General features: G+C 48.5%; 3 protein-coding genes across 3 annotated transcripts; all 3 read right to left on the reverse strand.

Annotated features, from left to right (window-relative positions):
* Window positions 1-4,094: 4,094 nt before the first annotated feature.
* LOC127348665 (uncharacterized) lies at window positions 4,095-5,051 on the reverse strand. The gene is made up of 2 exons (XM_051374614.2): window positions 4,921-5,051; window positions 4,095-4,825 (listed from the first exon to the last, which is right to left on the reverse strand). Exons 1-2 carry the CDS (start codon window positions 5,032-5,034, stop codon window positions 4,592-4,594), a joined length of 348 nt encoding a protein of 115 aa, XP_051230574.1. The 5' UTR covers window positions 5,035-5,051; the 3' UTR covers window positions 4,095-4,591.
* Window positions 5,052-10,075: 5,024 nt separating this feature from the next.
* On the reverse strand, window positions 10,076-11,786 carry LOC127294066 (uncharacterized). The gene is made up of 2 exons (XM_051323814.2): window positions 10,489-11,786; window positions 10,076-10,249 (listed from the first exon to the last, which is right to left on the reverse strand). Exons 1-2 carry the CDS (start codon window positions 11,738-11,740, stop codon window positions 10,212-10,214), a joined length of 1,290 nt encoding a protein of 429 aa, XP_051179774.1. The 5' UTR covers window positions 11,741-11,786; the 3' UTR covers window positions 10,076-10,211.
* A 1,556-nt stretch (window positions 11,787-13,342) lies between these two features.
* On the reverse strand, window positions 13,343-14,311 carry LOC127348666 (uncharacterized). The gene is made up of 2 exons (XM_051374615.2): window positions 14,091-14,311; window positions 13,343-13,989 (listed from the first exon to the last, which is right to left on the reverse strand). Exons 1-2 carry the CDS (start codon window positions 14,235-14,237, stop codon window positions 13,618-13,620), a joined length of 519 nt encoding a protein of 172 aa, XP_051230575.1. The 5' UTR covers window positions 14,238-14,311; the 3' UTR covers window positions 13,343-13,617.
* Window positions 14,312-25,074: the final 10,763 nt, after the last annotated feature.

The following is a 25,074-nucleotide window of genomic DNA, read 5'->3' on the forward strand; positions in this document are numbered from 1 at the left end:
ACGGTAGATTCTACTCCCTATATCACTATGGAGGGTTGCTCCGGTGCTCCCCCTAAATAAAGTTGAAGAGTGATAGTTGGATTGTTTTTCCTATGTTGGGTCCGCCGAAACCCATATCCAGCCAATGTATACCCGTCTATGTTGATACGGTATATATGTGTACGTCGCGTAAAATAAAAGAGGTCACGGGAGCAAGATCTTTATAGGACCTTTCTATTTTTGCACACGCACGTGACTGTAGATACGTACAAAAACAAGGTAAACCACAACACGGGCCATACGGGCCTATACAAGGTTGTACGGATGGTGCACCTACACTAAAATTACAATCATGCCCTCGCTTACGAACATGTATGACAAGATCTCCATCATTATTGTGTTTGATGGGGCTAAAAAAAAATCCAGGGGAGGAGCACCGGAGCAGAAGTGCACTATGAATAAGTCGCACACGCCTCTACGTTCGCACTAATTATTGGTCAAAGATAAATTATGGTAAGCACCATCATGTTATTCATCGAAACGTAGGGAGTACATGCCAGTCATAATACGAGTCAGATCATGCACTTACTCATGTCTGTTCACCAAATATGTTGATCTTTTCTGCGTGCAACTCCAAAATGGTTGTCTTCGTAATGCAAGCTTTTCCATCCCATTTCCAGTGATCACTTGTAGGGAATCAGCGTAGAAACTGTCGGACATAGGATGTCGAAAGATCACATCATTCCATGGTGTCAACTTTGAAGCCGTCCACCACAAGAAGAGCAACTTTGTGCGATTGTCATCCACTTTGCCTAGTAGAAGTGGAACCCAACCGTTGGGCCTACTTACAAGTCAAGTTCAGTTGGAGTGCCCATATTTCTCTTGTTTCCAACCGTTGGGGCAGCTGTTAGAGCATCTCCACTCGTCCCCCCGATGAGGCCCCCGAGCGACGTTTTTCCCATCCGGACGGTGAAATTCGGCCTAGTCGCGCCTCCGGTTCCTCGTTTTCGTCCGGATTTGGCCCTTCATCCATCCGGCGAGCCCACGCCATCCCCGGCCCCCCGGGGAGCGCTCGGGGACTCCGGACGAAACGAAAGCGCGCGAAACGTTCCCGCGCGTCTGGTGGCCCCAACTTGTCGGCGAGAGACACCGATCGTCGTCCTCATCGCATCGTCTTCCGCGCGCTGTAAAAGCCTGCCGCCGGTCAGCATTCGCCGGACGCGTAGCTTCCACGCGGTGAGTTAATGCCGTCGCCTCGGTTTCATGCGCGCCTACCGCTATTTATCGCCGAACTACCCCGGCTGCCCCGCATTCACCTCCTCGCTCGTCTTCCCCCAAATCATCCCCGAACTCGAAGGAACCAGCAATGGCGAACGACGGTGCGGCCAACAACGGCTTCGGCCGCCGCTCTCTCCACCAATGGGAGGGGCGACTCCTGCACGCGGCGGGCTACCCTGCGCCGCCGGACTTCCGCGCGCCGGGAGGCTGGAGGCTGAGCGCAGGCGGCATGCCGATCCCGCCGCCGCCAACGGGTGGCGGCACACTCGAAACGGCGATCAACGAGGTGCTCGTCACTCTCAGTGACGAGCAGCGCGCGGATCCGCGCTTCTTCCCCGACAACCACGAAGCGTGGATCGCGTTCTTCCGGCGAAGGTACGAACGCGAACTCGCCGCTTACGATGGCCCTCCTCCTCCTCCGGCAAGGAACAACGCCGCCGGCCGCCGCCGATGGTGGAGCGCGCCCAACCGCACCCTCGAGAATGTGCTCGCGCACATCGAGGACGGGAATTCCCCTGTCCTGGGGATGCCGCCGCCGGTGGCGGCTACCGTGTCGCGCCGGCACGGTAGTTCCTGGATACCGAGGAGGATGGCGCCGTCCTCTTCGTCGTCGGGCTCGAGGTCGGCGTCTAGGTCCGGCGGGTCGACGCCGGCCACCGTCAAGAAGGAGTGGCCGTCTCCGGCCACCGTGAAGAAGGAGCCGGCGTCTCCACCGCCGACCAGAGGGCGCAGCAGCGGCGCGCTCGTCATCCGCGACCAGCCCTCCTCGCCGCAACGCGGGCGGAAGAGGAAGATGGCGAAGAATGAGGCTGCCGCGGCCGCCGCCAACCAGCTCGCCGAGGAGGAGGCGAAGCGCGCGGAGGACGCCGCGGTGGCGGAGGCGATCGCCAGGTCGCTGAAGGACCTGGTGCCCGCCGACAACAGCCTCCCCATCGACGCCGCGCTGGAGTGGTCCGAGGCGCGGCCCCGGGAGCGCCAGAGGCGGAGCAGCAGCCGGCGGATGTTGGATCCGGCCGCCACGCGACAACTCGCCGCTGCGCCGCCGCACCGTCGTCCTCGCGAACGCCGCGCCCAGGGAGGTGATCAAGCTCGAGGAGAGCAGCGACGACGACATCTACCGGCCGTCGCCTCCACGCGCCGACGACGCTGGCCAGGGCACGAGCCGCTGGTACGAGGCGCCGCCGCCCCAGGACGACGCCGGCTCCAGCGACGACGACGACGGCGGCGACTACACGACCTTCTACCGCCATTTCAGCATGTAGGAGGCCGCTTTTAGTTTTAGTATTAGTTTGCCAATCGCCGAATTCAAATATATGTACGAATTCGGCCTATTTATGTACGAACTCGCCTCTATATGTTAAATATCATTAAATTTCGCTTATGTTTGAACGAATTCGCCTATTTTGTCTGAATTCGTCGTATTACGTTGCATCCATCCTGGGCTCGCGGCTGGGAAAATGGGCCTCCCCACGCCAAATCTTCCTCCAATCCGGACGAAAATTTCGCCGGATTTGGGCGTGGGGAGCCCAAACGAGTGGGGATGCTCTTACCCGCATATGAACCAAGGTCTATTTCATGTCCACGGGCCACCTCAAACACAGACTTAAACAGACCGATTTTGTGTCTAAAATATGGTGGCCCGTTAAAGATAGCCTAAGTCTTTTAGCTCTAATATTTGTATTTGGCAGAACCCATGCAAAAAAAAAAAAAAAAAAAACGTGACCAGCTCACTGTGTCCATTGTCATAGCATCATGGTTAAAGTTTACATCAGCTTCCTTCAAAAGCTGAATGTGTGTTATCAACTGCAAGGTTTGCACCAGAATTCTTGACATGCCATGAACATGAAGGCACTTGCTAATTGTATCAGGACTATATTAAGAGACATAATAAGATGAACTACCTAGAATAAAAACACAGAAGATATAACACACATATGGCGTGTCCAAAGATATGATCAATTGGGGCTTGGCAATCACCTCATTCCAAAGAAACTAAAGTCGAACAAAAGCTTTAGAGATTCTGAACTACTGGTTCTTGAAACGGCGGTATAACTAGGGGTTGGGAAAGCTGCTGCTACGACTGATTTTGGATGCCCAGGCACATTACTAGAAAGGTCCACTAGTTCTACACTTGCTACTAGTACTACTTTGTTAGCCTTCCATATCGGACCACCTTACTCAGAAGTACTCTGCATGCATGACCAGAACATGTTGTGACGTCGCCGTAAACACCAATCTCATGGCTCTGTTTCCGACGAGGTTGGGCTAGGATTGTGGCAACGAGCTACTCCTATCACAATGCATATGTTCTGTTTTCCAGATTTCTCCTACTTCTATCACCATGGTTTAAATGCCTAGTTGCCTACAAAATACAACAGTCTAGCTTGTTCTTGGTGGCTCACTTGGTCACTCATACCAGATGTGTTCTCTTCAATCACATATATGTACTACCTCCATTGCATAAAACGAGGAATATAAATTTAGTTAAAAGTCAAATGTTGTTTAAGTTTGACTAAGTAAATAAGTATAGAGACAAAAATATGAGCATATGAAATACCAAATCTATATCAATAGATCCACCATAAGATGTAGTTTCGTAGTGTATTTATTCATTATATTAATGAGTGTCATTTTTATGTAAAACTTCAGTTAAACTTACTATGTTTTGACTTTTGACCAAAATACACACCTTGTTTTTTTTTTTTGGAACGGAGGTAGTAGCCCAGTACAATAGCGTTCACACTTTCCCCGTATTTCAATCTATATGGAAGTGTATATAGACGACTTCAAGGCACGAATAAAGCAGGGCCATCAAGATCTCACAATCTCGACATTAACTAGGATCATATGTGCAAAATGGATGGCATTTTACTAGGGTCAGATATGTGCCTTAGTATTATTCTGTGTCATGTCAAGGACTCAAGGTGACAGGATGCATTTGATTTGTAGATTCTACATGCCAGTCAAAATAAGAGTCACATGGTGCACTTACTCCTAGGTGTCTTAGTCGTGCAAGAACTTTTTTTCCGAGAGTATGCCTAGGCGTACCATATTTTTATAGAAGCCAGACAGAAATGTGCAAGAGCAGACATTGATTAAACGCAATCTTTGGGGTGTAGAAATGGTTTGATCTTTGGAAAAGGGGTTCCACAGATCGAGCGCTCAGCTCCTTTGCTATGGTCCTGTGCTAATTCAGTACAAGTGATCGCTGGAAAGAGGATTGAAATCTTGCACGACCATTCTGAATTTCCAAGTACAGTACATTGTCAGATGGGCACACTAGTTCTACACTTGCTACTACTGCTTGTTAGCGGTTGCTGTCGGACCACCTACCTTAGGCCTCTACACGGCCGGAATCTCCTTCGTCCTCGACCGGATCCCCCACGGCAGCGCTGGCACGTATCTCGGATGCCATGCTCCTGAGAGACTCGATGAGAGGGGCGAGCTCCTGGTCGCTGCACCCCCTCCTCTTCGCCATAAGGCAGTACGCTGTGACGGCGGTGGTGACGGCCAAAGCGGCGGCCTGCACGAGCAGGAGCCGCCGTCGGTACAGCGACCCCCGATGCACCTGCGGGCGGAGGACAATAAAGGACATATCAAGAAACTGGGGATTCAATCTACAGGGCAGGGAACCAGCATCTCGAATCTTAGCCGGACACGCACCTTGGCGGCGGGGCGGGTGACGTCCGCGGGGAAGAGGCGGCGCTTCGCCTTGCTACGCGGCCCTCTACTGAGGGGGCGCTTGCGGTTGCGATACGCGGAGGTGACTGCATCCATGGCCGTCTGTTGGAGACTTGGAGTGCGGCATGGGGGAAAATGCTTCGAGCTTTCAACGCCTCTTTTTCGCTTTCGCGGGCCCGCTCCAAACTATTCGCGCCAAATTTTCGCTTATGCAGTGGGGCCTCTTGCAGATTAACCGGCCATCAAACTACTCTACTACAATCAGAAATTTTGGCCATACTGTAAGATTGCTGACGGGGTTAGTAATGTTCGGTGCAAACTTTGCAGAAAACTTGCACAGACGTTAGTAATTTTGCCAGCAGAACACATTGTGCGGGTACATACTAGAAAAAACAAGTACAAGGCATGTGCTTTGCACGTTTACATGCTATACAATTGTTTGAAACTTTTCACGGAAATACATCAGATTTGGGATGGAATCCACCAGGAATCAAAAATCGTTCACTTTCCTCTTATCTTTCCATAATACGCAGGCACCATCGTCAATACTGTTACCAACCCTAGATGTCCAAAAAAATGGAGCTCTCGACTTACACCGAGGTAGCTGACGCCTAGACTTGCGCCCTATTTGGCCATGATTCAGGTGGCTCGATGGGTGGCAGCGTCAGTTGGAGCCACTGTCCGCTGATGAGACTGAGAACGAGGTGAGGGAGATGGAAGCGGCAGGGAGGAAGATGGATAGAGGTGCGGATCGTGGAGGGATAGAAGTTCAAATAGTGGGGTGTTTTTTTTATTTTGACCATGCATCCACATGGGATCGATTTGGCATTAAAAACTTATGTTGATTTGCGCTTTGTTATGGTAACCAAATAAGTTACTCCAATTCCCTCTCTCCTCGCTAACTCAGCTCACATAAGCATATCTGTTGACATAGCCCCTAAGTTACAGCTGAGGTCAGATGCGCTATGAGTAGTCTTAGGTAGAAGAACTGGTCTACACGCTCACAACATGCCACAATGCCATTGTGAACTCAAACCCTGGGACAAAGAACAACTCTTATTAGGATGCAGGTGCTCTTTTTTCCCGATGTCTCCTACTTCTATCACCATGGTTTATTATCTATTAAACACAACATGCAAGCTTGTTCGTCGGCGCTTAAACCAGATCAATCACATACACGTTGTATACTACAAAAGCTTCCGCACATTTCATGTATTTAGTCTATATATATGAAAAAATTGTCAGTCAAAAGTCTATATATGAACAACACCAGGGCACTAATAAAGCAGTACCATAATTCACGAGGCATTTAACTATATTGAAGTGACACAACGAAGATCTCGATCATTTGTACCAATGTGGCATTTTGCCAGGGTCGCATATGTGGCTTCATGTTCTTTATGTGTCATGTCAGGATGACACGATGCATTTGATTTGTAGATTCTACTCTCTATGTCACTATAAATATGTTGCACATGCTTGTCTAGACGAGACTTTGACCAACAAAAAGTTCTACATATCTCATTGTATTGTACAAAATAGATACCGTTCAATTCATATAGCAAAATAGTTTCCAATATTATAAAAAGATCAAATAATCCTCAAACATTTATTGATCAAAGATAAATTATGATAAGCGCAATCACCTTATTTATTGTAACAAAAGGAGAACATGCCAATCATAATACGAGTCACGTGGTGCACCTGATCCTATAAGTTCAATAGATATGTTGATCTTATCTGCTCACAAATCCAAAATTGTTGTATTCGTAATGCAAGCTTTTGCAACGATCACTTGTAGGGAGTCCACGCAGGAACTGTAGAAAATGAGTCAAGTGCGTGATCTATGACATTCCCTTTCCAAAGATCACATCATTCCATGGTGCCAAGCCCTCCACCACAAGAAGAGCAACTTCGTGTGACTGTCGTCCACTTTGTTAGGAGAAGGAGAACCCAACCGTTGGGCATGTGTATTGCACTTCGAGGTCACGTTCAGCAATCAGCAGCTGTGTCCATATTTCTCTTGCTTCCTCGTTCAAGTGAAATTAAGTTCTTTAGCTCTATTACAGTTGTATTTAGCAGAACCCATGCAAAACCATGGGCATAGCCAGCTTGCTGTATCCGTCGTCACAACATCAGCAGTAAAGTGTACATCAACTTCTAGAGATGAATGTGCCATTATTAGCAGCAAGAGGTTGCACCTGAATTCTTGCCATGACATGAACCCGGAGGCACTTACTTGTCTGATCAAAGGGCAACAACACTGCCACAACATGCAGCAACGAGCTGCTCCTATCACAATGTAGATGTTATGTATTCCTGAGGTCTCCTTCTATCGCCATTGTTTAGTGAAGGCAAATATAATTGTTGCTCTTAGATTAATTTGATCCCACGTTGGGATTATATAGTACATGAGACTTAGCTGCTAAGGTAAATAGATTACAAATAAGGTAGGACTCTTTTGAGTCGGTTTGCTCTAGACGTGTCCTAATCATACACGTCTAACCCCCCCCCCCCCCGCAGTCGGAGCGGGAGCACCGCGGACGTTCAGGCTGGAGCGGAACTCGGTGAAGATAGTCGATGGCAACCCCTTGGTGAAGATATCAGCGTACTGCGAGGATGTGGGAACATGGAGAACACGGACATCTCCAAAGGCGACACGCTCTCGAACAAAATGAAGATCAATCTCCACATGCTTAGTGCGTTGATGTTGAACTGGATTCGTCGAAAGGTAGACGGCGGAGATGTTGTCGCAGTAGACCACAGTGGCTCGCTGAAGTGGGCGACGGAGCTCAGAAAGGAGCTGACGTAACCAACATGCTTCAGCGACTGCATTAGCGACTCCACGATATTCTGCCTCCGCACTCGATCGGGAGACAATTTGTTGGCGCTTAGATGACCAAGAGATCAGATTGTCACCAAGGAAAACCCCATACCCAGAAGTCGACTTGCGAGTGTCGGGGCATCCAGCCCAATCGGCATCAGTATAAGCAGTAAGTGATGTTGGTGATGAGCGATGTAGCTGCAGGCCATAGTCGACGGTGCCGCGAAGGTACCGGAGAATCCGTTTGACCGCATTAAGATGCGGCTCTCGTGGGTCGTGCATGTACAAGCAGACCTGCTGAACGGCATAGGCGACGTCCGGGCGGGTGAACGATAGATACTGGAGAGCACCCACCAAGCTCCGATAAGTGGATGGATCAGCGACGGGGGCGCCAGTAGCGCCAAGCTTGGACTGTGTGTCAACCGGAGTGGAGCATGGATTGCACTCAGTCATTCCTGCACGGTCGAGGACGTCGAGAATGTACTGCCGTTGAGAGAGGAACATGCCAGTAGGAGAGCGCGTAACAGCAACACCAAGAAAATAGTGTAATGCTCCAAGGTCCTTGAGAGAGAACTCGCGCTCTAGAGCTGTGATGGTGTGTCGAAGGAGCTGCTCAGAAGAGGCTGTCAGCACAATATCATCAACATATAACAACAGGTAAAGTGTCTCCGTGTTGCGTGTGTAGATAAACAGAGAGGGGTCTGCACGGGAGCCAACAAATCCAAGTCGTAGAAGATGGTCGGCGAAGCGGCTATACCAAGCTCGCGGTGCCTGCTTAAGCCCATAGAGAGACTTGTTGAGGCGGCATACATGGTCGGGCTGGGAAGCATCAACGAACCCTGACGGTTGTGCACAATAGACAGTCTCAGCGAGAGTACCATGGAGAAAGGCATTGTTGATGTCGAGCTGATGGACCGGCCAGTCTTGAGCGACGGCAATGGACAAAACTGTCCTAACAGTTGCCGGCTTGACGACCGGACTGAAAGTCTCACCGTAGTCGACACCGGCGCGTTGGGTGAAGCCCCGGAGCACCCAACGTGCTTTGTACCGGTCTAAGGAGCCATCTGGTTTGAGCTTATGATGAAATATCCATTTGCCAGAAACAATATTAGATCCAGGTGGTCTAGGCACAAGATCCCATGTCCGATTGTTTTGCAGGGCTGTAAATTCATCGACCATTGCAGCATGCCACTGAGGATCCTTCAGAGCACCACGGTAGCTTTTCGGAAGCGGACTAAGAACATCAACATGCAGATTAAGGCGATCAACAGGCCGAGACATACCACGTTTGCCACGAGTGTACATATTGTGAGTATTCTCGGCAAGGGGAGGGCCAACCGGAGCCAGAACCACGGGAGGAGGGGGAGGTGGAGGTGGGTTAGGGGGAGGCGTGGGTGGCTGGGGGTTAGGGTGAGGCATGGGTGGCTAGGGTGGAGGGTTTGGGAGGATGGGTGGCAGCTCATCAAGGAAGGAGAAATCAATGGGAGTAGGTGGTGTTGATATTTTGGAGAAAGGAAATGAATTTTCATCGAAGACAACATGGCGGGAGATGATAAGTTTGTGTGTGGTGAGGTCAAGGCAACGGTAGCCGCGGTGAGAAGAGGAGTATCCAAGGAAGACACAGGCGGTCGTGCGAGGAGCGAGTTTGTGAGCTGTGGTAGCGGAGAGGTTAGGGTAACAAAGACATCCGAAAACCCGAAGTTGGTCGAGAGGAAGAGGGAGGCCATAGAGAACCTCGTGTGGGGTGCGGTGCTGAAGGGTTTTAGTGGGGTGAAGGTTGAACAAGAAAGTGGAAGTGTTAAGAGCTTCGACCCAATATATAGGAGGCATGCATGCTTGGAAAAGAAGTGATCTAACCATGTTGTTTGTAGAGCGAATGACACGCTCGGCTTTACCGTTTTGGGGGGATGTGTATGGGCAAGATATGCGTAGAGTGGCACCAAGGGACATGAGAAATGTGCGGGCAGCAGTATTGTCAAATTCACGACCATTGTCACACTGTAGGGATTGGACTGTTGTATGAAACTGAGTGGATACATAGGCGAAGAAGTTTTTGAGTGTTGGGAAAGTTTCAGATTTCATGCGTAAGGGAAAAGTCCAAAGGTAATGAGTGAAATCATCTAACACAACTAGGTAGTATTTGTAACCGGATACACTAGGAAGAGGGGAAGTCCACAAATCGCAATGGATTAGTTGAAAAGGTCGAGTAGTGTGAGTAGATGATGAATCAAAAGGTAGACGTACATGTTTTCCTAATTGACAAGCATGACATAACTGATTATCAGTAGCATTTTTATTACAAGGAAAAGAAAAAGCACTTGCTAGGTGCGACAAAGCTTGACTACTAAGATGTCCTAGACGACGATGCCACAAGGTTGCTGATGATGTGGTGGTGGAGAGTGCGTGCGCAGTGGAGGCCGGCAACCAGAGGGGGTAGAGGTCACCGGAACTATTGCACCTGACGATCTCGTTCTTGGTGCGGAAGTCCTTCACAGAGAGACCAAACGGATCAAACTCAACAGATAGAAGATTATCAGTTGTGAATTTACGAACAGAAATAAGATTTTTAATTAGGTCAGGTGTAACTAAGACATTGTTAAGAGAGAACGAATGGGTAGGAGATGAAAGAGTGGTATGACCGATGTGGGTTGTGGGAATAGTTTGGCCATTGCCGACGATGACATGTGGGTAAGGAGAGTGAGAGGAGAGGATGTGAGAGAGGTTACCCTGATTGCCGGTCATGTGAGCGGAGGCGCCTGAGTCCATGAACCACTCATTCGAGGATGGTGGTGTCAGGGACATGGTGTTGAAAGCCTGCATGAGTTGGGCTTGGTCGAAGGATGGCGGTGGTGCGGTTGGATTGTATGTGGGTGCAGGTGGCGGGGCGGATGGCGTCGCTCCTGGCGTCCATGGTATAGCTGCTCCCGGTGGCCATGGCATCGGTGATGTAGAGCTATAGGGCCATGGAGGTGGCGCCGATAGCATAGCATGATGAGCCTGAGGCAGGCCAAGAGGAGGTGGCCGTGGCGGTGGTCCTGGCCACATCTGGATTGACCCAGCCCAAGGGTTCTGCATCGACGGCCAGGGAGCCTGCGGTCCCTTCCCGGATGTGTTGGGGGTGCCACCGCGTTGTTGGGGAGACGCTGAGTGGACGTAACGGCACCGTGCGCCAAAGCGACAGGTTCCAAAGCGCTGGAAGTTGCGGCAGACTTCCGGGCGCCGCGGAGGTCCCGTATTTTCGGCAGGGCCACGCGGTGGTGGAGGTGTGGGGGCTCCGCGCGCGACGAAGACAGACAGGGTCGAGGATGACTCGGACTGCTGCTGCAACGTGAGCTCCTCGAGTAGTAGAGATGAGCGGACGTCGAGAAACGGCGGAAGGGGACGCTGTTTCAGGAGCAACGTGCGCATGTACGCAAGCCGAGGTCCAAGACCGCGAAGCGTGTTCTGGACTAGGCGTTTGTCAGTGATGGTCGTGCCCAGCGCATTGAGCTCGTCGGCGAGAACCTTCTGCTTGCGACAGTAATCAGCCACGGTCAGGGAGCCCTGTTGGAGACCGTGGAACTCTTGCTCGAGGTAGGAGGAGCGGGTGTCCGCGTTGTCGTGGTAGATGTTGGAGAGGCGCGTCCACAAGGCGTGTGCAGGCAGTGGCGTCGTGGTGTCAACGATCATGGCGAGAAGCTCGGGCGCGACGGCGCTGTTGAGCCATGACCGGACGATGGCGTCGTTGCGGACCCACTGTGGCGGGGGGTCCGTGGGGTAGGCATCCTCGAGGAGATGATCCTCGAGGGCGTACTTCTCAACAGCGTCGGAGAACATGCCGCGCCATTGGAGGTAGTTGGAGGTTGAAAGCTCGAGGGTGACCGGCACGACGGCACGGATGCTGGGGAGTGCGGCCGCGAGCGCCCAGAGAGCGGCCTTGGCGGTGGCCTCGGCGGCAGCGGCCGCGAGATCAGCGGCGGAGGGCTCTGACGGCGCCATAGGAGAGGATCAAGAAAACCCTAATCTGATACCATGAAGGCAAATATAATTGTTGCTCTTAGATTAATTTGATCCCACGCTGGGATTATATAGTACATGAGACTTAGCTGCTAAGGTAAATAGATTACAAATAAGGTAGGACTCTTTTGAGTCGGTTTGCTCTAGACGTGTCCTAATCATACACGTCTAACATTTAGTATCTAGAAAGTACAACAGGCTAGCTTGTTCTTGGTCTCTAACTTAGTAGCTCATACTAGATTCGTTCTCTTCAATCATATACATGTAGTTCAGTAAAAATGCTTTTGCATTTTCCCTGTGTTTAGTCTATATGGAGAAGTTGCCTCTCAAGGGTGTATATATAAACGGCTCCAACACACAAATAAAACAGGACGGCCATCATTCATGATGGTACTGAAGTGGTGCATAGAAGATCTCACAGTCTCCACATTAACTAGGATAATCCTTTACAAATGAGTGCATATTGCTAGGGTCACAATATATGCGCCTTGGTATTCTTTTGTGTCATGTCAAGATGACACAGTGCATTTATTTGTAGATTCTACAGTAGATGCAATCATAATACGAGACACATCATGCACCTACTCCGATACACTAAATATATATATATTGAGCTTCTCTGCCTACAACTCCAAAATTGTTGTCCTCATAATGATCACTTGTACGGAATCATTCGTTGGACGAAAGATCATCTTTGTGAGAAAGTCATCCACTTTGTCTAGAAGAACCAGAACCCAATCGTTCAGCCTATCTACAACGGTTGAAATCCTCAGAAGTGCACAATGGCTGTGAGTCATCTTCGTTTTCGTTGGGCCACCATTGTTAGCTTTGTTTTCTTTTCTTTCTTTTTTGGTTTTTAGTGGGTATGATTTATGTTGTTTGCTCCAGCAGTGATTACAGATTTATACCGGTTGGTTTCTATATCAATATACCAGGACGAAAGCCGAAAACTCATCGGTGCTCTTGAGCACCAGCGAGCTAATTTTTTGCAAAATTTGAAAATAGTATTTTTTGGTCTAAAAAAGTTCAGCCAAAAAAACGTAGATAGATATATAGAGTGAGAGATTGCACGCTGAACTTTAATTTAAAATACGTTCTATTTTGGGGAATACAAAAAAGACAAATTTCTGGCAATATATAGCTATTATATACGTGTATTTTTTTCAGAATTTTTTCCACAAGCCAAAAAATTACGAGTTTTGTACCAAAACTTTGCACGGATATACACACCATATATATGTAATTATGTATTCCCGACATAAATTTTGGATTTTTTTGAAACTCAAAAATACAAATTTTAATTTTTTCAAAAAGAAAGCACACTGTTTCAAGAAGAAAAATGTGCACACATTTGAACAGGAGGAGCAGGCATTTGAAAATCTTCACAAAGTTGTGCCAGTACATACTGGAAAAAATGCCGGACATCCAATAAAATATGGAACTCTTTGACTTGCACTACTAACTCCACTAGAAGACCGAAACATTTAGCTATAGAAAATAATTGTGCAAACAGCAAGCTCAGATAAATTAACCACTGCAGAGACAACATAAGATGAACAAGCTAGCACCAGCGGGATGCACATATTGGCATATGGGAAAGATATCAGTCAATCCGGTGTCCTGAGCTTAACCATCATCTCGTGCCAGAGATACAATAATTGCACAAAAGCAACAGAGATTCAGAACTGGTAGTTCTCGAAACAGGGAGGCTGCTGCTACGAGGAGTCTGAATTCCTGAATCCATCACCAAAAGGGGCACTAACTCTACACTTGATATTATTCGCAAAAAAAAAAAACTCTACACTTGCTACTGGGGAGTACTAGTTACATGTTGATAAGGACCAGCTTAGGCAGAAGAACTACTCTGCGCTGCCAGAACCTGCTTCGGCGACAGCACGCGGCGCGGTTCCGACGTCGCCATGAACGCGGATCTCGTGGCTCTCGTTCAGACTAGGTGGGAGGCTGGCGCCGGCTAGCTGCCCGTCGGCCATCGCGGGGCCGGACAGGTCAGGTTGCATCTCCACCGTAGGCCACCCGGCTGTGTTAGCACGAATCTCCGCTGCTTTGGCGCGCATCGCAGATATATGGCTCTGGAACTCCAGAAGGGGCGCGAGCTCGCCGTACCCCCTCCTCTGCCTCATCGCGTAGAGCCGCCATGTTGCCGAGGCGGCAGTGGCCAGGTCTGTTGCTTGCTTGACCAGGAGCAACAGTTCGTTAGGCGACAGATCCATCTGCGCAGACAGGCCGCAAAGATGATCAAAAGACAGGAGGATTCAATCTATAGCCGGAACCGCCAGGCTCGCATGTAGGGACATCTAAGCCGGACACGTACCTTGGCTACCTTGGCGGCGCGGCGGTTGGGTTCGGCGACGTCCGCGGGGAAAAGGCGCCGCTTCGACTCGGGGCTAGAGGGCCCTCCGTTGGCGTTGAGGTCGCGCTTGCGCTTGCGATACGCGGAGTTGGAGCTGCCTGCATCCATGGCCTGAGTCGGAGGAACGGGCACTGTGGGTCGGAGTAGGGGATGGGGGATGCTTATGTTGGATTATTAGGCAATTTCCGTATGAGATTAACTAGCTGAATACCCGTGCGTTGCTACGGGTTTTTTTCTCATCGTACCAAGGCAGGAAGCGCTAGAGATCTGGTCGGATTGGTCTTTTTTGATGTACGGCACGGTTCACGGTTTTTAACGTACTATGAGAAACGTCAGATTTAAGCGTGTGATTAGAAAATTATCTTTTGGAGTAGCACCAACAAATTAAGAAGTTCCCATGAAAGACCTTAGCCTTTAAATATTATTATAACCTCTACTTCGTAATAAAAAATGTTTTATTAGGCTATTTTAGCTTAACAAAACTTTTTGTATTTAGTACCGGAGGTCTTAAAATATCATGTCTCCTATAGCCCTTTTTCTTTTTCTAAAAATCTAATGGAAAAGAATATGAAGAGTGATATATTTAGGAACACACATGGATTAAACTACTGAATTTATATTTGGCATCCCGGACAAACTGAGTAGAGAAGTAAGGATTTTTGTTTTTCTTTTTATTTGTACATTTTCGATACAAAAAATCAAGAAATATTACATGCCCTTATTTACTTGCAATGTGTCTTCTATAGCTCGCAGCTCCATAAAGCTTAACCAGCCAAAAAATAACATAAGAGAGCCGAGTCGAAGCTACATACTAAATGAATCCATGTCACACACCTATGATACGCTCGATGCAGAGGAAAGAAAATTCCCAAATCGCTTCTCTTCGCCCTCCAACAATTAACTACTCCAGTTAGCTTTGCTCGGAATCAAAAGTCAATGCCACCGCAGGCGGTCGATAGCAGCTGAGCAAGGGCGCGGCGGCCGGCCGCCCTGGCCGGCCGAGAGCAACTGCAAAAGGGCGCGCCGTCCGGCCGAGAGCAAATATGAGAATGAGGCGTGGCTTCCATGTCGGCTCGATCTCCTGCCAGGCGAGCTACTGCACCCGCGCCTTGGCGCTGACGGAGATCCAGCCGGCGTGGCTCGATCCAGCTGAGATTTCCCAGCGCAAGAAAGCGACGGAGATCCAGCCGGCGTGGCTCGATCCAGCTGAGATTTCCCAGCGCAAGAAAGCGAGCACTCGCTGAGATCTCCAACGCTAGCGGCCAGTCGACCACGACGCGCGCGGTCGGGATGAGGAAGGTTGCGCCGGACCAGCAGGACTGAGAGCGGAGCAGGCGGCGGATAGAGGAATCGAGGAGAACAAGCTGCGTAGTGCGTGGGGGAGACGTGTGCGGGAGTCGTGGGGAGCGGTTCGATCTAGCAGTACCGGTTTTTTTCCGAACGAGCGAGGCATCCGGTTTTTCCTGACGTACCAAGCGGTTTTGTGACGTACGGACACCACCGATTGTTGCTTAATAGTAAAGATTACCGAAAGCAACATTACAGATGCACAAGCATACTTAACCACACACATCAGACTAAGCACATGCATCAGATCTGAACATGGAACAAGTAGCAGTGCAAGGTAGGAGAGGAAAAAGCACGTACATCGCGACCGGGAAGGTCGCACCAGCAACAGCAGCACCACCACCATGGGTATTTTCGATGTCGCCCATGGTGTAGTCGGCTCTGTCGATGAAGCAGCCGGATTGTCGAAGAGGAAGACGAACAGTAGCGAGCAGTCGCGCCGAGACGCTCCCCAAAAATCTTATCGCCCGTCTCCCGGTGCAGTATCTCAACGGACGGAGTTTCGGAGGCCTGCTCTCCCGGACGGCCGTGCACGCAGTCGCCGGGATGGGGAATACTAGAGAGTAGCGCAGCAAAAGGAACTTCGTGAGAGAGATGGACTAGAGAGTTCTGAGAACTGTGTATTTCTCTAGATCTGATCTGTCTCCTTGTATAGCCTGGGAAGCCGACCCGACCGCGTTGCAACGCGTAGGAAGCTAGGGACACGCGGCGAGCATGCACATGCAGGTCGACACGTACCCAACACAGTTGGTGCACCAAGCAAAAATTTAGGCTTCCTTGAGTGTGTCTCGAACTCGAACTCGAGTCACGAAACGCGACGTGCGTGCGTGCGTGACGAGACGAGGCGAGGTGGGGCGGGCGGAGGAGGAGGAGTGCGCGAGGGCTCTTTCTATTCTCACTCACTTGGAATGACTAGAACATCAGCCCTTATATACCACTCCAACTCTCTCCCAACTAGCAATGTGGGACTAAACTTTGTCCCCCAAGGCTGTCCCAAGCTGCCAACGTGATGGGCCTTGAGATTTCAGGATTTGTAGACTATATGGGCTGCCTTATTGGGTTGCAGCCTATCTACATTCAACAATCCCCCACCAGATCTCAAATGCACATCAGATGACACATTAGTTCCATTCACTGTTTAATATACCTGCACTTCAGCGGAGACCGTTAAGTTGAACTTCCACTTAGGCAAGGTGCTACGCTTGACTACAACCGAACAATGGACTATGTCTTGAATTGTCAGTCTTTGTGCAGCAAGTTTCGCTCAATGCCGGCACGGTACTAGGCTACCATAGCCTTCCCCTCAGGTGGAGCTTATAAGTCATACTCCTCGGCCTTTCATGAGCTTACTAGAGATTCACCCAAATCTCCCACACTATGACCAGTAGTGTTACTCATATAGGTGTGTTCTTCAAAAGATCGCCCTGTAGGCCAGCGTCTTCGCTCATCAAGAGCCGCTCAGAACACATTAAGACATTGCCAACCTGCCTTACAGTAGCTATGAGAGAATTGCATCTGCAGCGGAGTGGGAGTATTAAATTTTCTCTCAACTCAGTTACTCCGGTTTGTTTTCTCAGGTCCTACTTCACGGAATTTCCGATTACATAGGTTGGGTTACTCCCTCGGCAACTCAAGTGGGTCTCAAACCCATCTCCCTCGATGCAAGGTCTATCATATTTCTTGATAGTCCTTTTGTGAAAGGATCTGCCAGATTTTTAGCACTTTGGATATAATCCAATGCTATCACTCTGGAGTTCTTTAGTTTTCTGACAGACTTCAACCTCCTCTTGATATGTTTGGAACTTTTCATATTATCCTTAGAACTTTTCACTTTGATAATCACAGTTTGATTATCACAGTTCATGAGGATGGCCGGTATTGGTTTTTCAACCATAGGCAAGTCCATCAAGAGCTCACGAAGCCATTCCGCTTCGACAGTAGCTGTATCTAATGCTGTGAGTTCTGCTTTCATAGTTGACCTCGTTAAGATGGTCTGCTTGCAAGACTTCCAGGAAACAGCGCCACCACCAAGAGTGAAAACATATCCACTTGTGGCTTTCATTTTAGCATCAGAAATCCAATTGGAATCAGTATACCCTTCAAGTACTCTTGGATACCCGGTATAATGAATTCCATAACTCATGGTTCCCTTTAGATAGCGCATCACTCTCTCAAGAGCATGCCAATGATCATCTCCCGGGTTGGCCATAAACCGGCTAAGTTTGCACACAGCAAATAAGATATCGGGCCTCGTAGCGCAAGCTAAATACATGAGTGAACCAACGATTTGAGAGTATCTCAATTGATCTCTAGTTGCCTTTTCATTCTTTCAAAGCAAGACACTAGGATCATAAGGTATGAGAGAAGATTTGCAATCAGCATAGCCAAATCTGCTCAGCACCTTCTCAACATAATGAGATTGCACCAGTGTAATCCCATTATTCCCATCTCTCAATAACTTGATGTTCAATATAACATCAGCTTCTCCAAGATCATTCATCTCGAAACACTGAGATAAGAAGGTTTTTACCTCCTCAATCACTTTGAGACTTGTCCCAAAAATTAGTATGTTATCCACATACAAGCATAGGACAACTCCCTCACCCCCACCATGGCGATAGTACACACATTTGTCGGCTTCATTAACAACAAAGCCCACAGATGTCAAAGTTCTTTCAAACTTCTCATGCCATTGTTTGGGTGCTTGTTTGAGACCATACAAAGATTTCTTTAATTTACACACCTTTCTTTCTTAACCTTCCAGTACGAAACCATCAGGCTGTTCCATGTAAATTTCCTCGTCCAACTCTCCATTTAGGAAAGCCGTCTTAACGTTCATTTGATGAACGAGAAGACCGTGTGAGGCAGCTAATGACAGTAGTACTCGAATGGTGGTCAATCTCGCCACAGGTGAGTAGGTATCGAAGAAATCTTCGCCTTCCTTTTGGGTATAGCCTTTGGCTACAAGCCGAGCTTTGTACTTCTCAATAGTACCATCAGCTCGAAGCTTCTTCTTAAATACCCATTTACATCCTACAGGTTTGCACCCATAAGGACGCTCAGTTAACTCCCACGTTCCATTAGCCAAGATGGAATCCATCTCGCTTTGAACCGCTTCCTTCCAGTAGTCTGCATCAGGAGATGCCAGAGCTTCTGAAATGGTAGTGGGAGTATCATCCACAAGATACACAATGAAATCATTACCAAAAGACTTTGCAGTCCTTTGTCTCTTACTCCTTGTGGGAGCTTCATTGTCATCTTCATCAGAATCTGAACTCTCATCATCAGATTCCTCATCAGACTCCATAGGAGTTTCATGTATTGGATCAGATTCCCAACTAGACATGCCATGCATATCTCTCATAGGAAATATATCCTCAAAGAATGTAGCATCTCTTGATTCAAAGATAGTGCCAACATTCATGTCGTCCACTCCAGATTTCACCACAAGAAATCTATAAGCAATGCTATGGGCATCATAGCCAAGAAAGATACAATCCACGATTTTTGGTCCAAGCTTTCGCTTTTTGGTGATTGGCAAATTCACTTTAGCCAAACAGCCCGAAGTTCGTAGGTAGGAGAGTGTTGGTCTTTTCTTTTCCCACTCCTCATAAGGGGTAATCTCTTTATTCTTGGTTGGAACACGGTTTAGGACATGACACGAAGTCAATATAGCCTCCCCCCACCATTCCTTGGATAAACCCGAAACATCTAACATGGCATTAACCAAATCTGTTAGAGTACGGTTTTTCCTTTCCGCAATCCCATTGGATTGTGGGGAATTGGGAGGCGTCCTCTCATGGATTATACCATGTTCCGCACAGAATAAATTGAACTCATTAGAAAAATACTCTCCACCGCGATCGGACCTAACCCTTTTTATCTTTCTTTCAAGTTGGTTCTCAACTTCAGCCTTATAGATTTTAAAGAAATCAAGAGCCTCATCTTTAGTTTTCAGGAGATACACATAACAGTACCTAGTGGAATCATCAATCAAAGTCATGAAATATTTCTTTCCACCTCTTGTCAACTCACCATTCATCTCACATAGATCTGAATGTATGAGCTCTAGTGGTGCCAAGTTTCTTTCCTTCGCAGGCTTGTGAGGCTTGCGAGGCTGCTTTACTTGCACACAAGCATGACACTTAGAGCCTTTGACAAAGGTGAATTTCGGAATTAAACTCATATCAGCAAGCCGCGTCATACAACCGAAATTAACATGACAAAGTCGTGAATGCCAAACATTAGTTTCATTAACACTAGTGCTTACATGGTTCACAACATTATCACAGAAGTCTTCTAGAGAGAAGCGAAACATTCCCTCACATTCATAACCCTTTCCAACAAAAGTTCCATACTTAGACAGTACAGCTTTATTGGACTCAAACACCAACTTAAACCCATCTTTCATAAGACGGGAGCCACTAACAAGATTCTTCTTGATAGAAGGGACATGCAGCACGTTCCTCAGTTGCACGATCTTTCCCGAAGTAAACTTCAGATCTACCGTGCCAACACCATGAACAGTAGCATGTAACCCATTCCCCATCATTACTGAGGAACCTCGGGCCTGATAAGAGGTAAACATGGAGATGTCAGCACACACATGAACATTGGCACCTGTATCAACCCACCATTCCGTGGGCTGAAACACCGAAAGAACAGTAGGTAACATATTACCATACCCTGTAGTTCCTTCCTCTGTGTTGCCAATGACCATGCTGACAGAATTTGAGTTCTGTCCAGCTTGAAATTTCTTTCCTTTGCATTGTGGACAACGATTAGCCCAATGGCCTGTCTCGCCACACACCCAGCAAGGATCTTTCTTCTCTGTTTTCCCCTTCTTCTTGAAGTTGGTAGTCTGGGAGACTCCCTTGTTCTTTCCCTTGGACTTGTGGGCATTTTTCTGCACCATATTGGCAGCAGAACGTCCATCGGTTCCTCCAGTGTGTTTGTCTTTTGCCCTCGCCTTCTCCTCAACATCCAGAGAGCCCATGATATTCTCAACAGAGAACTCATGCCTCTAATGTTTCAGAGAAGTGGCAAAGTTCCTCCATGAAGGGGGAAGCTTAGCGACAATGCATCCCACGACAAACTTGTCCGGTAGCACACACTTGAGGAGCTCGAGTTCCTTTGCCATGATCTGTATCTCATGAGCATGTTCTACTACTGATCGATTCTCAACCATTCTATAGTCATTGAACTGCTCCATAGCATACAGTTCACCTCCGGCATCGGCAGCACCAAACTTAGCGTCTAGTGCATCCCACAGTTCCTTCCCATTTCGTATGTGCAGATAAGCATCAACCAACTTGTCTCCAAGCACACTTAGGACGGCACCCACAAAGATTACGGTGGCATCCCCGAACGCTTTATCCTCTTCAGGAGTAAGCGGACCTCTGGGAATACCTTCCGCAACTCGGTGCACGCCCATAGAAGTGAGCCACAAGAGGGTCTTACTCTGCCATCTCTTGAAATGAGAACCCGTAAACGGGCTCGGTTTAAGCGCAGCAGCAAAACCAGACGGTGAAAATTGCCTAAGCATATAAGGTTTTTGGATTGTTGGATTATTAGGCAATTTCCGTATGAGATTAATTACCGAAAGCAACATTACAGATGCACAAGCATACTTAACGACACACATCAGACTAAGCACATGCATCAGATCTGAACATGGAATAAGTAGCAGTGCAAGGTAGGAGAGGAAAAGCACGTACATCGCGACCGGGAAGGTCGCACCAGCAGCAGCAACACCACCACCATGGGTATTGTTGATGTCGCCCATGGTGTAGTCGGATCTGTCGATGAAGCAGCCGGATCGTCGAAGAGGAAGACGAACAGTAGCGAGCAGTCGCGCCGAGACGCTCCCCAAAAACCTTATCGCCCGTCTCCCGGTGCAGGATCTCAACGGATGGAGTTTCGGAGGCCTGCTCTCCCGGACGGCCGTGCACGCAGTCGCCGGGATGGGGAATACTAGAGAGTAGCGCAGCAAAAGGTACTTCGTGAGAGAGATGGACTAGAGAGTTCTGAGAACTGTGTATTTCTCTAGATCTGATCTGTCTCCTTGTATAGCCTGGGAAGCCGACCCGACCGCGTTGCCACGAGTATCTCGAACTCGAGTCACGAAACGCGACGTGCGTGACGAGGCGAGGCGGGGCGGGCGGAGGATGAGGAGTGCGCGAGGGCTCTTTCTATTCTCACTCACTTGGAATGACTAGAACAGCATCCCTTATATACCACTCCAACTCTTTCCCAACTAGCAATGTGAGACTAAACTTTGTCCCTCAAGGCTGTCCCAAGCTGCCAACGTGATGGGCCTTGAGATTTCAGGAATTGTAGACTATAATATATATAGGCTGCTTTATTGGGCTGCAGCCCATCTACATTCAACAGCTTCGACCATTTTATGGCGAAGTCTCGTTTTCCCGGGCTCCAAATCCAAATTCTCCGCGCCAAAATTTCCTGGTTAATGCATTGTTGGCGGGTATCCGTGCCAAAACTTGGCTTGTGCAGACTCCTCGACGCATTATTGGTGAACTTTTCTTACGGTTTTTTTTTTCGGAAGGGTGTTTTGTTACACCTAACACATTATCATAGTGATACCAGCTTACGGCTGTCTCTGCATCACTAGAATACATATAACCACAGAAGAAAAAAATACTAGCAAAAAACAGGAAAATATCTAGATCGTAGAACGTCTAAGGTTGTAGGAGACCTTTAATTAGATCACGCGAGGCGGCTCTGGACGTCCCCCAAACCCTAAAAAAAAGGGTGCCCGATCTAGCTACTCCGACCGATGCCGCCACCTGGGCCGGCGATGGCGGCCACGCTCAGCTGCCGAAGGTGGGGTCTCTGGCAGCGCACACTACAGGCTCCTCTTCGCGCGGAGGCGGGGTCTCACAGGGGCGGAGATGGTTGGCATGCGGGTCTGGTGGTGGGGCCTTGCCGCGTTCACTGGAGCATGGCGGGGGTCGCGGGGCGGTGGAGCTCGGCGGGGAGCAGAGGAGGGTGGCAACGACGGTTGGTGTGTCGGTAGCGAATCGGGCGGTTGCAAGGACCCATGGTCGCGAGGCGGTGGCGAAGAGGCTCGACCATTGTAACATCCCAATTTTTAAAACAAAGAAGAAAATGGATTTCAGATATTTCAAAAATTGGAGCCAACAAATTTTTTTGGATTACTTTCTCTTATGTGCATAGTGTCCATACATGTGTGTGGGGTTTTTAACCTACATGTTTGTTTAAGTGATGAACATGTTTATAAACCCTAAACCCTACCCTTTTCAACATCAAAGAGGAACAAATAAAAAGAAAACAAAAGAAAAGAAAAGGAAAAGCATATGTGGGCATATAGCCATAATTGCAAATCTTGGCTTATGCCATCTTTACTTTACCAAAATGGTTGAACCCATATTTAAACTTAATCTAACACTCCATGAACCCAAATCAAGGACATTTGGTCAAAGAAAAAGAAAAGAAAATAAAAACATGAAATTCACATATGAGGCTATGGCCATTTTTGTAAATCTTTAACCTAGGTCATATTAACTTGTGCCAATGGTTCGGAAACCTAACTAAACCCAAAAGAATACCTTTTGAATCAAAGAAACCTAAATCAAATCAAAAGAAAATTCAAAACTATGCAACATGTGATAATGGTCAAATTTGGTTTTTATATCAGGGTACCCACTTTGAGCCCCTGTATTAAGAGATTCTTAAACCAAACTCTCCCAACTCTTTGCACCTCATCCAAGACCTCATCAAGGTGAACAAATTTGGTGTTGACCACTTTGACTAAATCCTTCTCAATTTCTTAATCTAAGCATGCCAAGTGGCAACACTGAAACAGAAACTAGATCATACCCATTTTGGATTTTTCAAAACCTCTTCCATTTTGCAAACCAACGCCATCACTAGATGCCAAATATTATTTGAATCACTTCCACCAAAAAGTTTGTTAAAATTCAAAACTAATTTTCTTGCGGCCATTTCATCGAGCACCTTGTGTGCAATAATCTGGAATGTTAATACTCTCTAAAACTCACTGGGTTTTAGACTAAACCAGCCCCACTCGTGTCATCATTGACTTCCTCTTACACCCAGTAGACAAGGCCAAGCTTTGGTACCATAGTACCATGAAGGAAATGATCAAAATTCAACCATGCCGAGCCATCATGGCATCACCATGCCACTCCACCTCACCTGCCCTCTCTGGTCCCTCTCACCATGTCTACTGGCTCGCCCTCACTCCCCTAAGCACGCCTGCACTCGCCATCTATCACGGAGACGCGTGCACCGTCGAGAACCGGACGTGCCCAGACGCGCCCAGGACGCCCAGGACACGCCAGAGCGCGCGTGGACACGCCACTGGACGCGCCAGAGCACTGCGTCGCCTCATCGCGTCAGTCCCCCATTTGACCTCCGCGCTCGCACGCGCACTCACCACGACATCAGCAACGCGCCAGACACGCTCGGTCTCGCTCCCCTGCCCTGTCGCAGTCGCCATCGTCATCGTCCTCCGTCGGCACACCGCACGGACGTGACATCGCCTGCACGCCTCCGTCCACCTCCTGCCGCGCCATGATGCTCGCAAGGACCGCCAGCCGATGCTGACCCATCCTAGCACCTCGCCCACTCCTCTCCGCCCCTGTCCCATCGCCTCCATCGACGACCTGCCCTTGCACCCGCGGAACCCTCTCGCCACTATAAAAGGGGGCCTCCCCTGAGCTATTTCTTCACACCATCGCCCTCTCCACTCCTCACAGAACCTCCTCGAACCCTCTCCACTCCACATTGCTCACTCAGCCACCGGAATTTAGCCGGAGACCGCCGCTACCGTGGCCAGATCGAGGCGATGATTCCGTCCACCTCGGCCTCTCCCACGACCACCATCTGCCTCGCCGTCGTCTTCCACGTTGAACGCCGCCGACGCCCAGCCTCGCCGGAGCCCAGGTGAGCCTCCGACCCCCTAGCCTCGCCGCCAGTGAGCTCGTATCTTGCCGGAGACGACGACGCACCTCGTCCGTCGATCTCACTTCTAATCCAACGTCTCACCTCGCGCGTACCGTTTCGGTGCGTTAAGAGTCGCTGACGTGTAGGTCCCGCCGTCAGGCGGCCCGCTGCGCACTGGAGCACAGCTGGGCCGGCCCACTTCCTTTTCCCGCGCAGCCCACGAATTTGAATTCGTTTAAATTGATTTTAACACAAATTCAATATTGGTGCCTTGCTAGAAATTGAATAACTTCAAATCTACTGAGCCAAATTTGATGAATTTTATATTGTTGGAAAGCTTGTGAAATGATCTATCAAACCCCACTGGTTGCAAACCCTAGTTCATTATAGAGCAATTGCAACAAAAATAACAAGGCAGTAACTTTTCAGAATTCAAACATTTTTATAAAATCAAGCATGAATTATTTTGAGTTGATTCCAACTCTAAAAAATCACATTTCATATTGTCTATCTGAATATGTAAAATTATGACATGGTTGTTTCAAATGATCATGGGCTAGAGCAAAATAATGGCTATGTGGCCATTTCTAGTCCATTTAAATTACCAAAATTTATTTTGTTAAATAGTATGAGAGGTATCCTCTCATTT

The sequence above is a fragment of the Lolium perenne genome, chromosome 4, assembly GCF_019359855.2.
Source record: "Lolium perenne isolate Kyuss_39 chromosome 4, Kyuss_2.0, whole genome shotgun sequence".
NCBI lineage: Eukaryota > Viridiplantae > Streptophyta > Magnoliopsida > Poales > Poaceae > Lolium > Lolium perenne.

Excerpts from the sequence above, each read along its gene's own strand:
- LOC127294066 (XM_051323814.2), bottom strand. The coding sequence starts at position 11,740 with ATGGCGCCGTCAGAGCCCTCCGCCGCTGATCTCGCGGCCGCTGCCGCC. Across the intron at positions 10,250-10,488 it reads TCACATGACCGGCAATCAGG|GACTTCCGCACCAAGAACGA; the intron begins GTAACCTCTCTC and ends CTCTCTGTGAAG.
- LOC127348666 (XM_051374615.2), bottom strand. The coding sequence starts at position 14,237 with ATGGATGCAGGCAGCTCCAACTCCGCGTATCGCAAGCGCAAGCGCGAC. Across the intron at positions 13,990-14,090 it reads GCGCCGCCAAGGTAGCCAAG|ATGGATCTGTCGCCTAACGA; the intron begins GTACGTGTCCGG and ends CTGTCTGCGCAG.
- LOC127348665 (XM_051374614.2), bottom strand. The coding sequence starts at position 5,034 with ATGGATGCAGTCACCTCCGCGTATCGCAACCGCAAGCGCCCCCTCAGT. Across the intron at positions 4,826-4,920 it reads TCACCCGCCCCGCCGCCAAG|GTGCATCGGGGGTCGCTGTA; the intron begins GTGCGTGTCCGG and ends CTCCGCCCGCAG.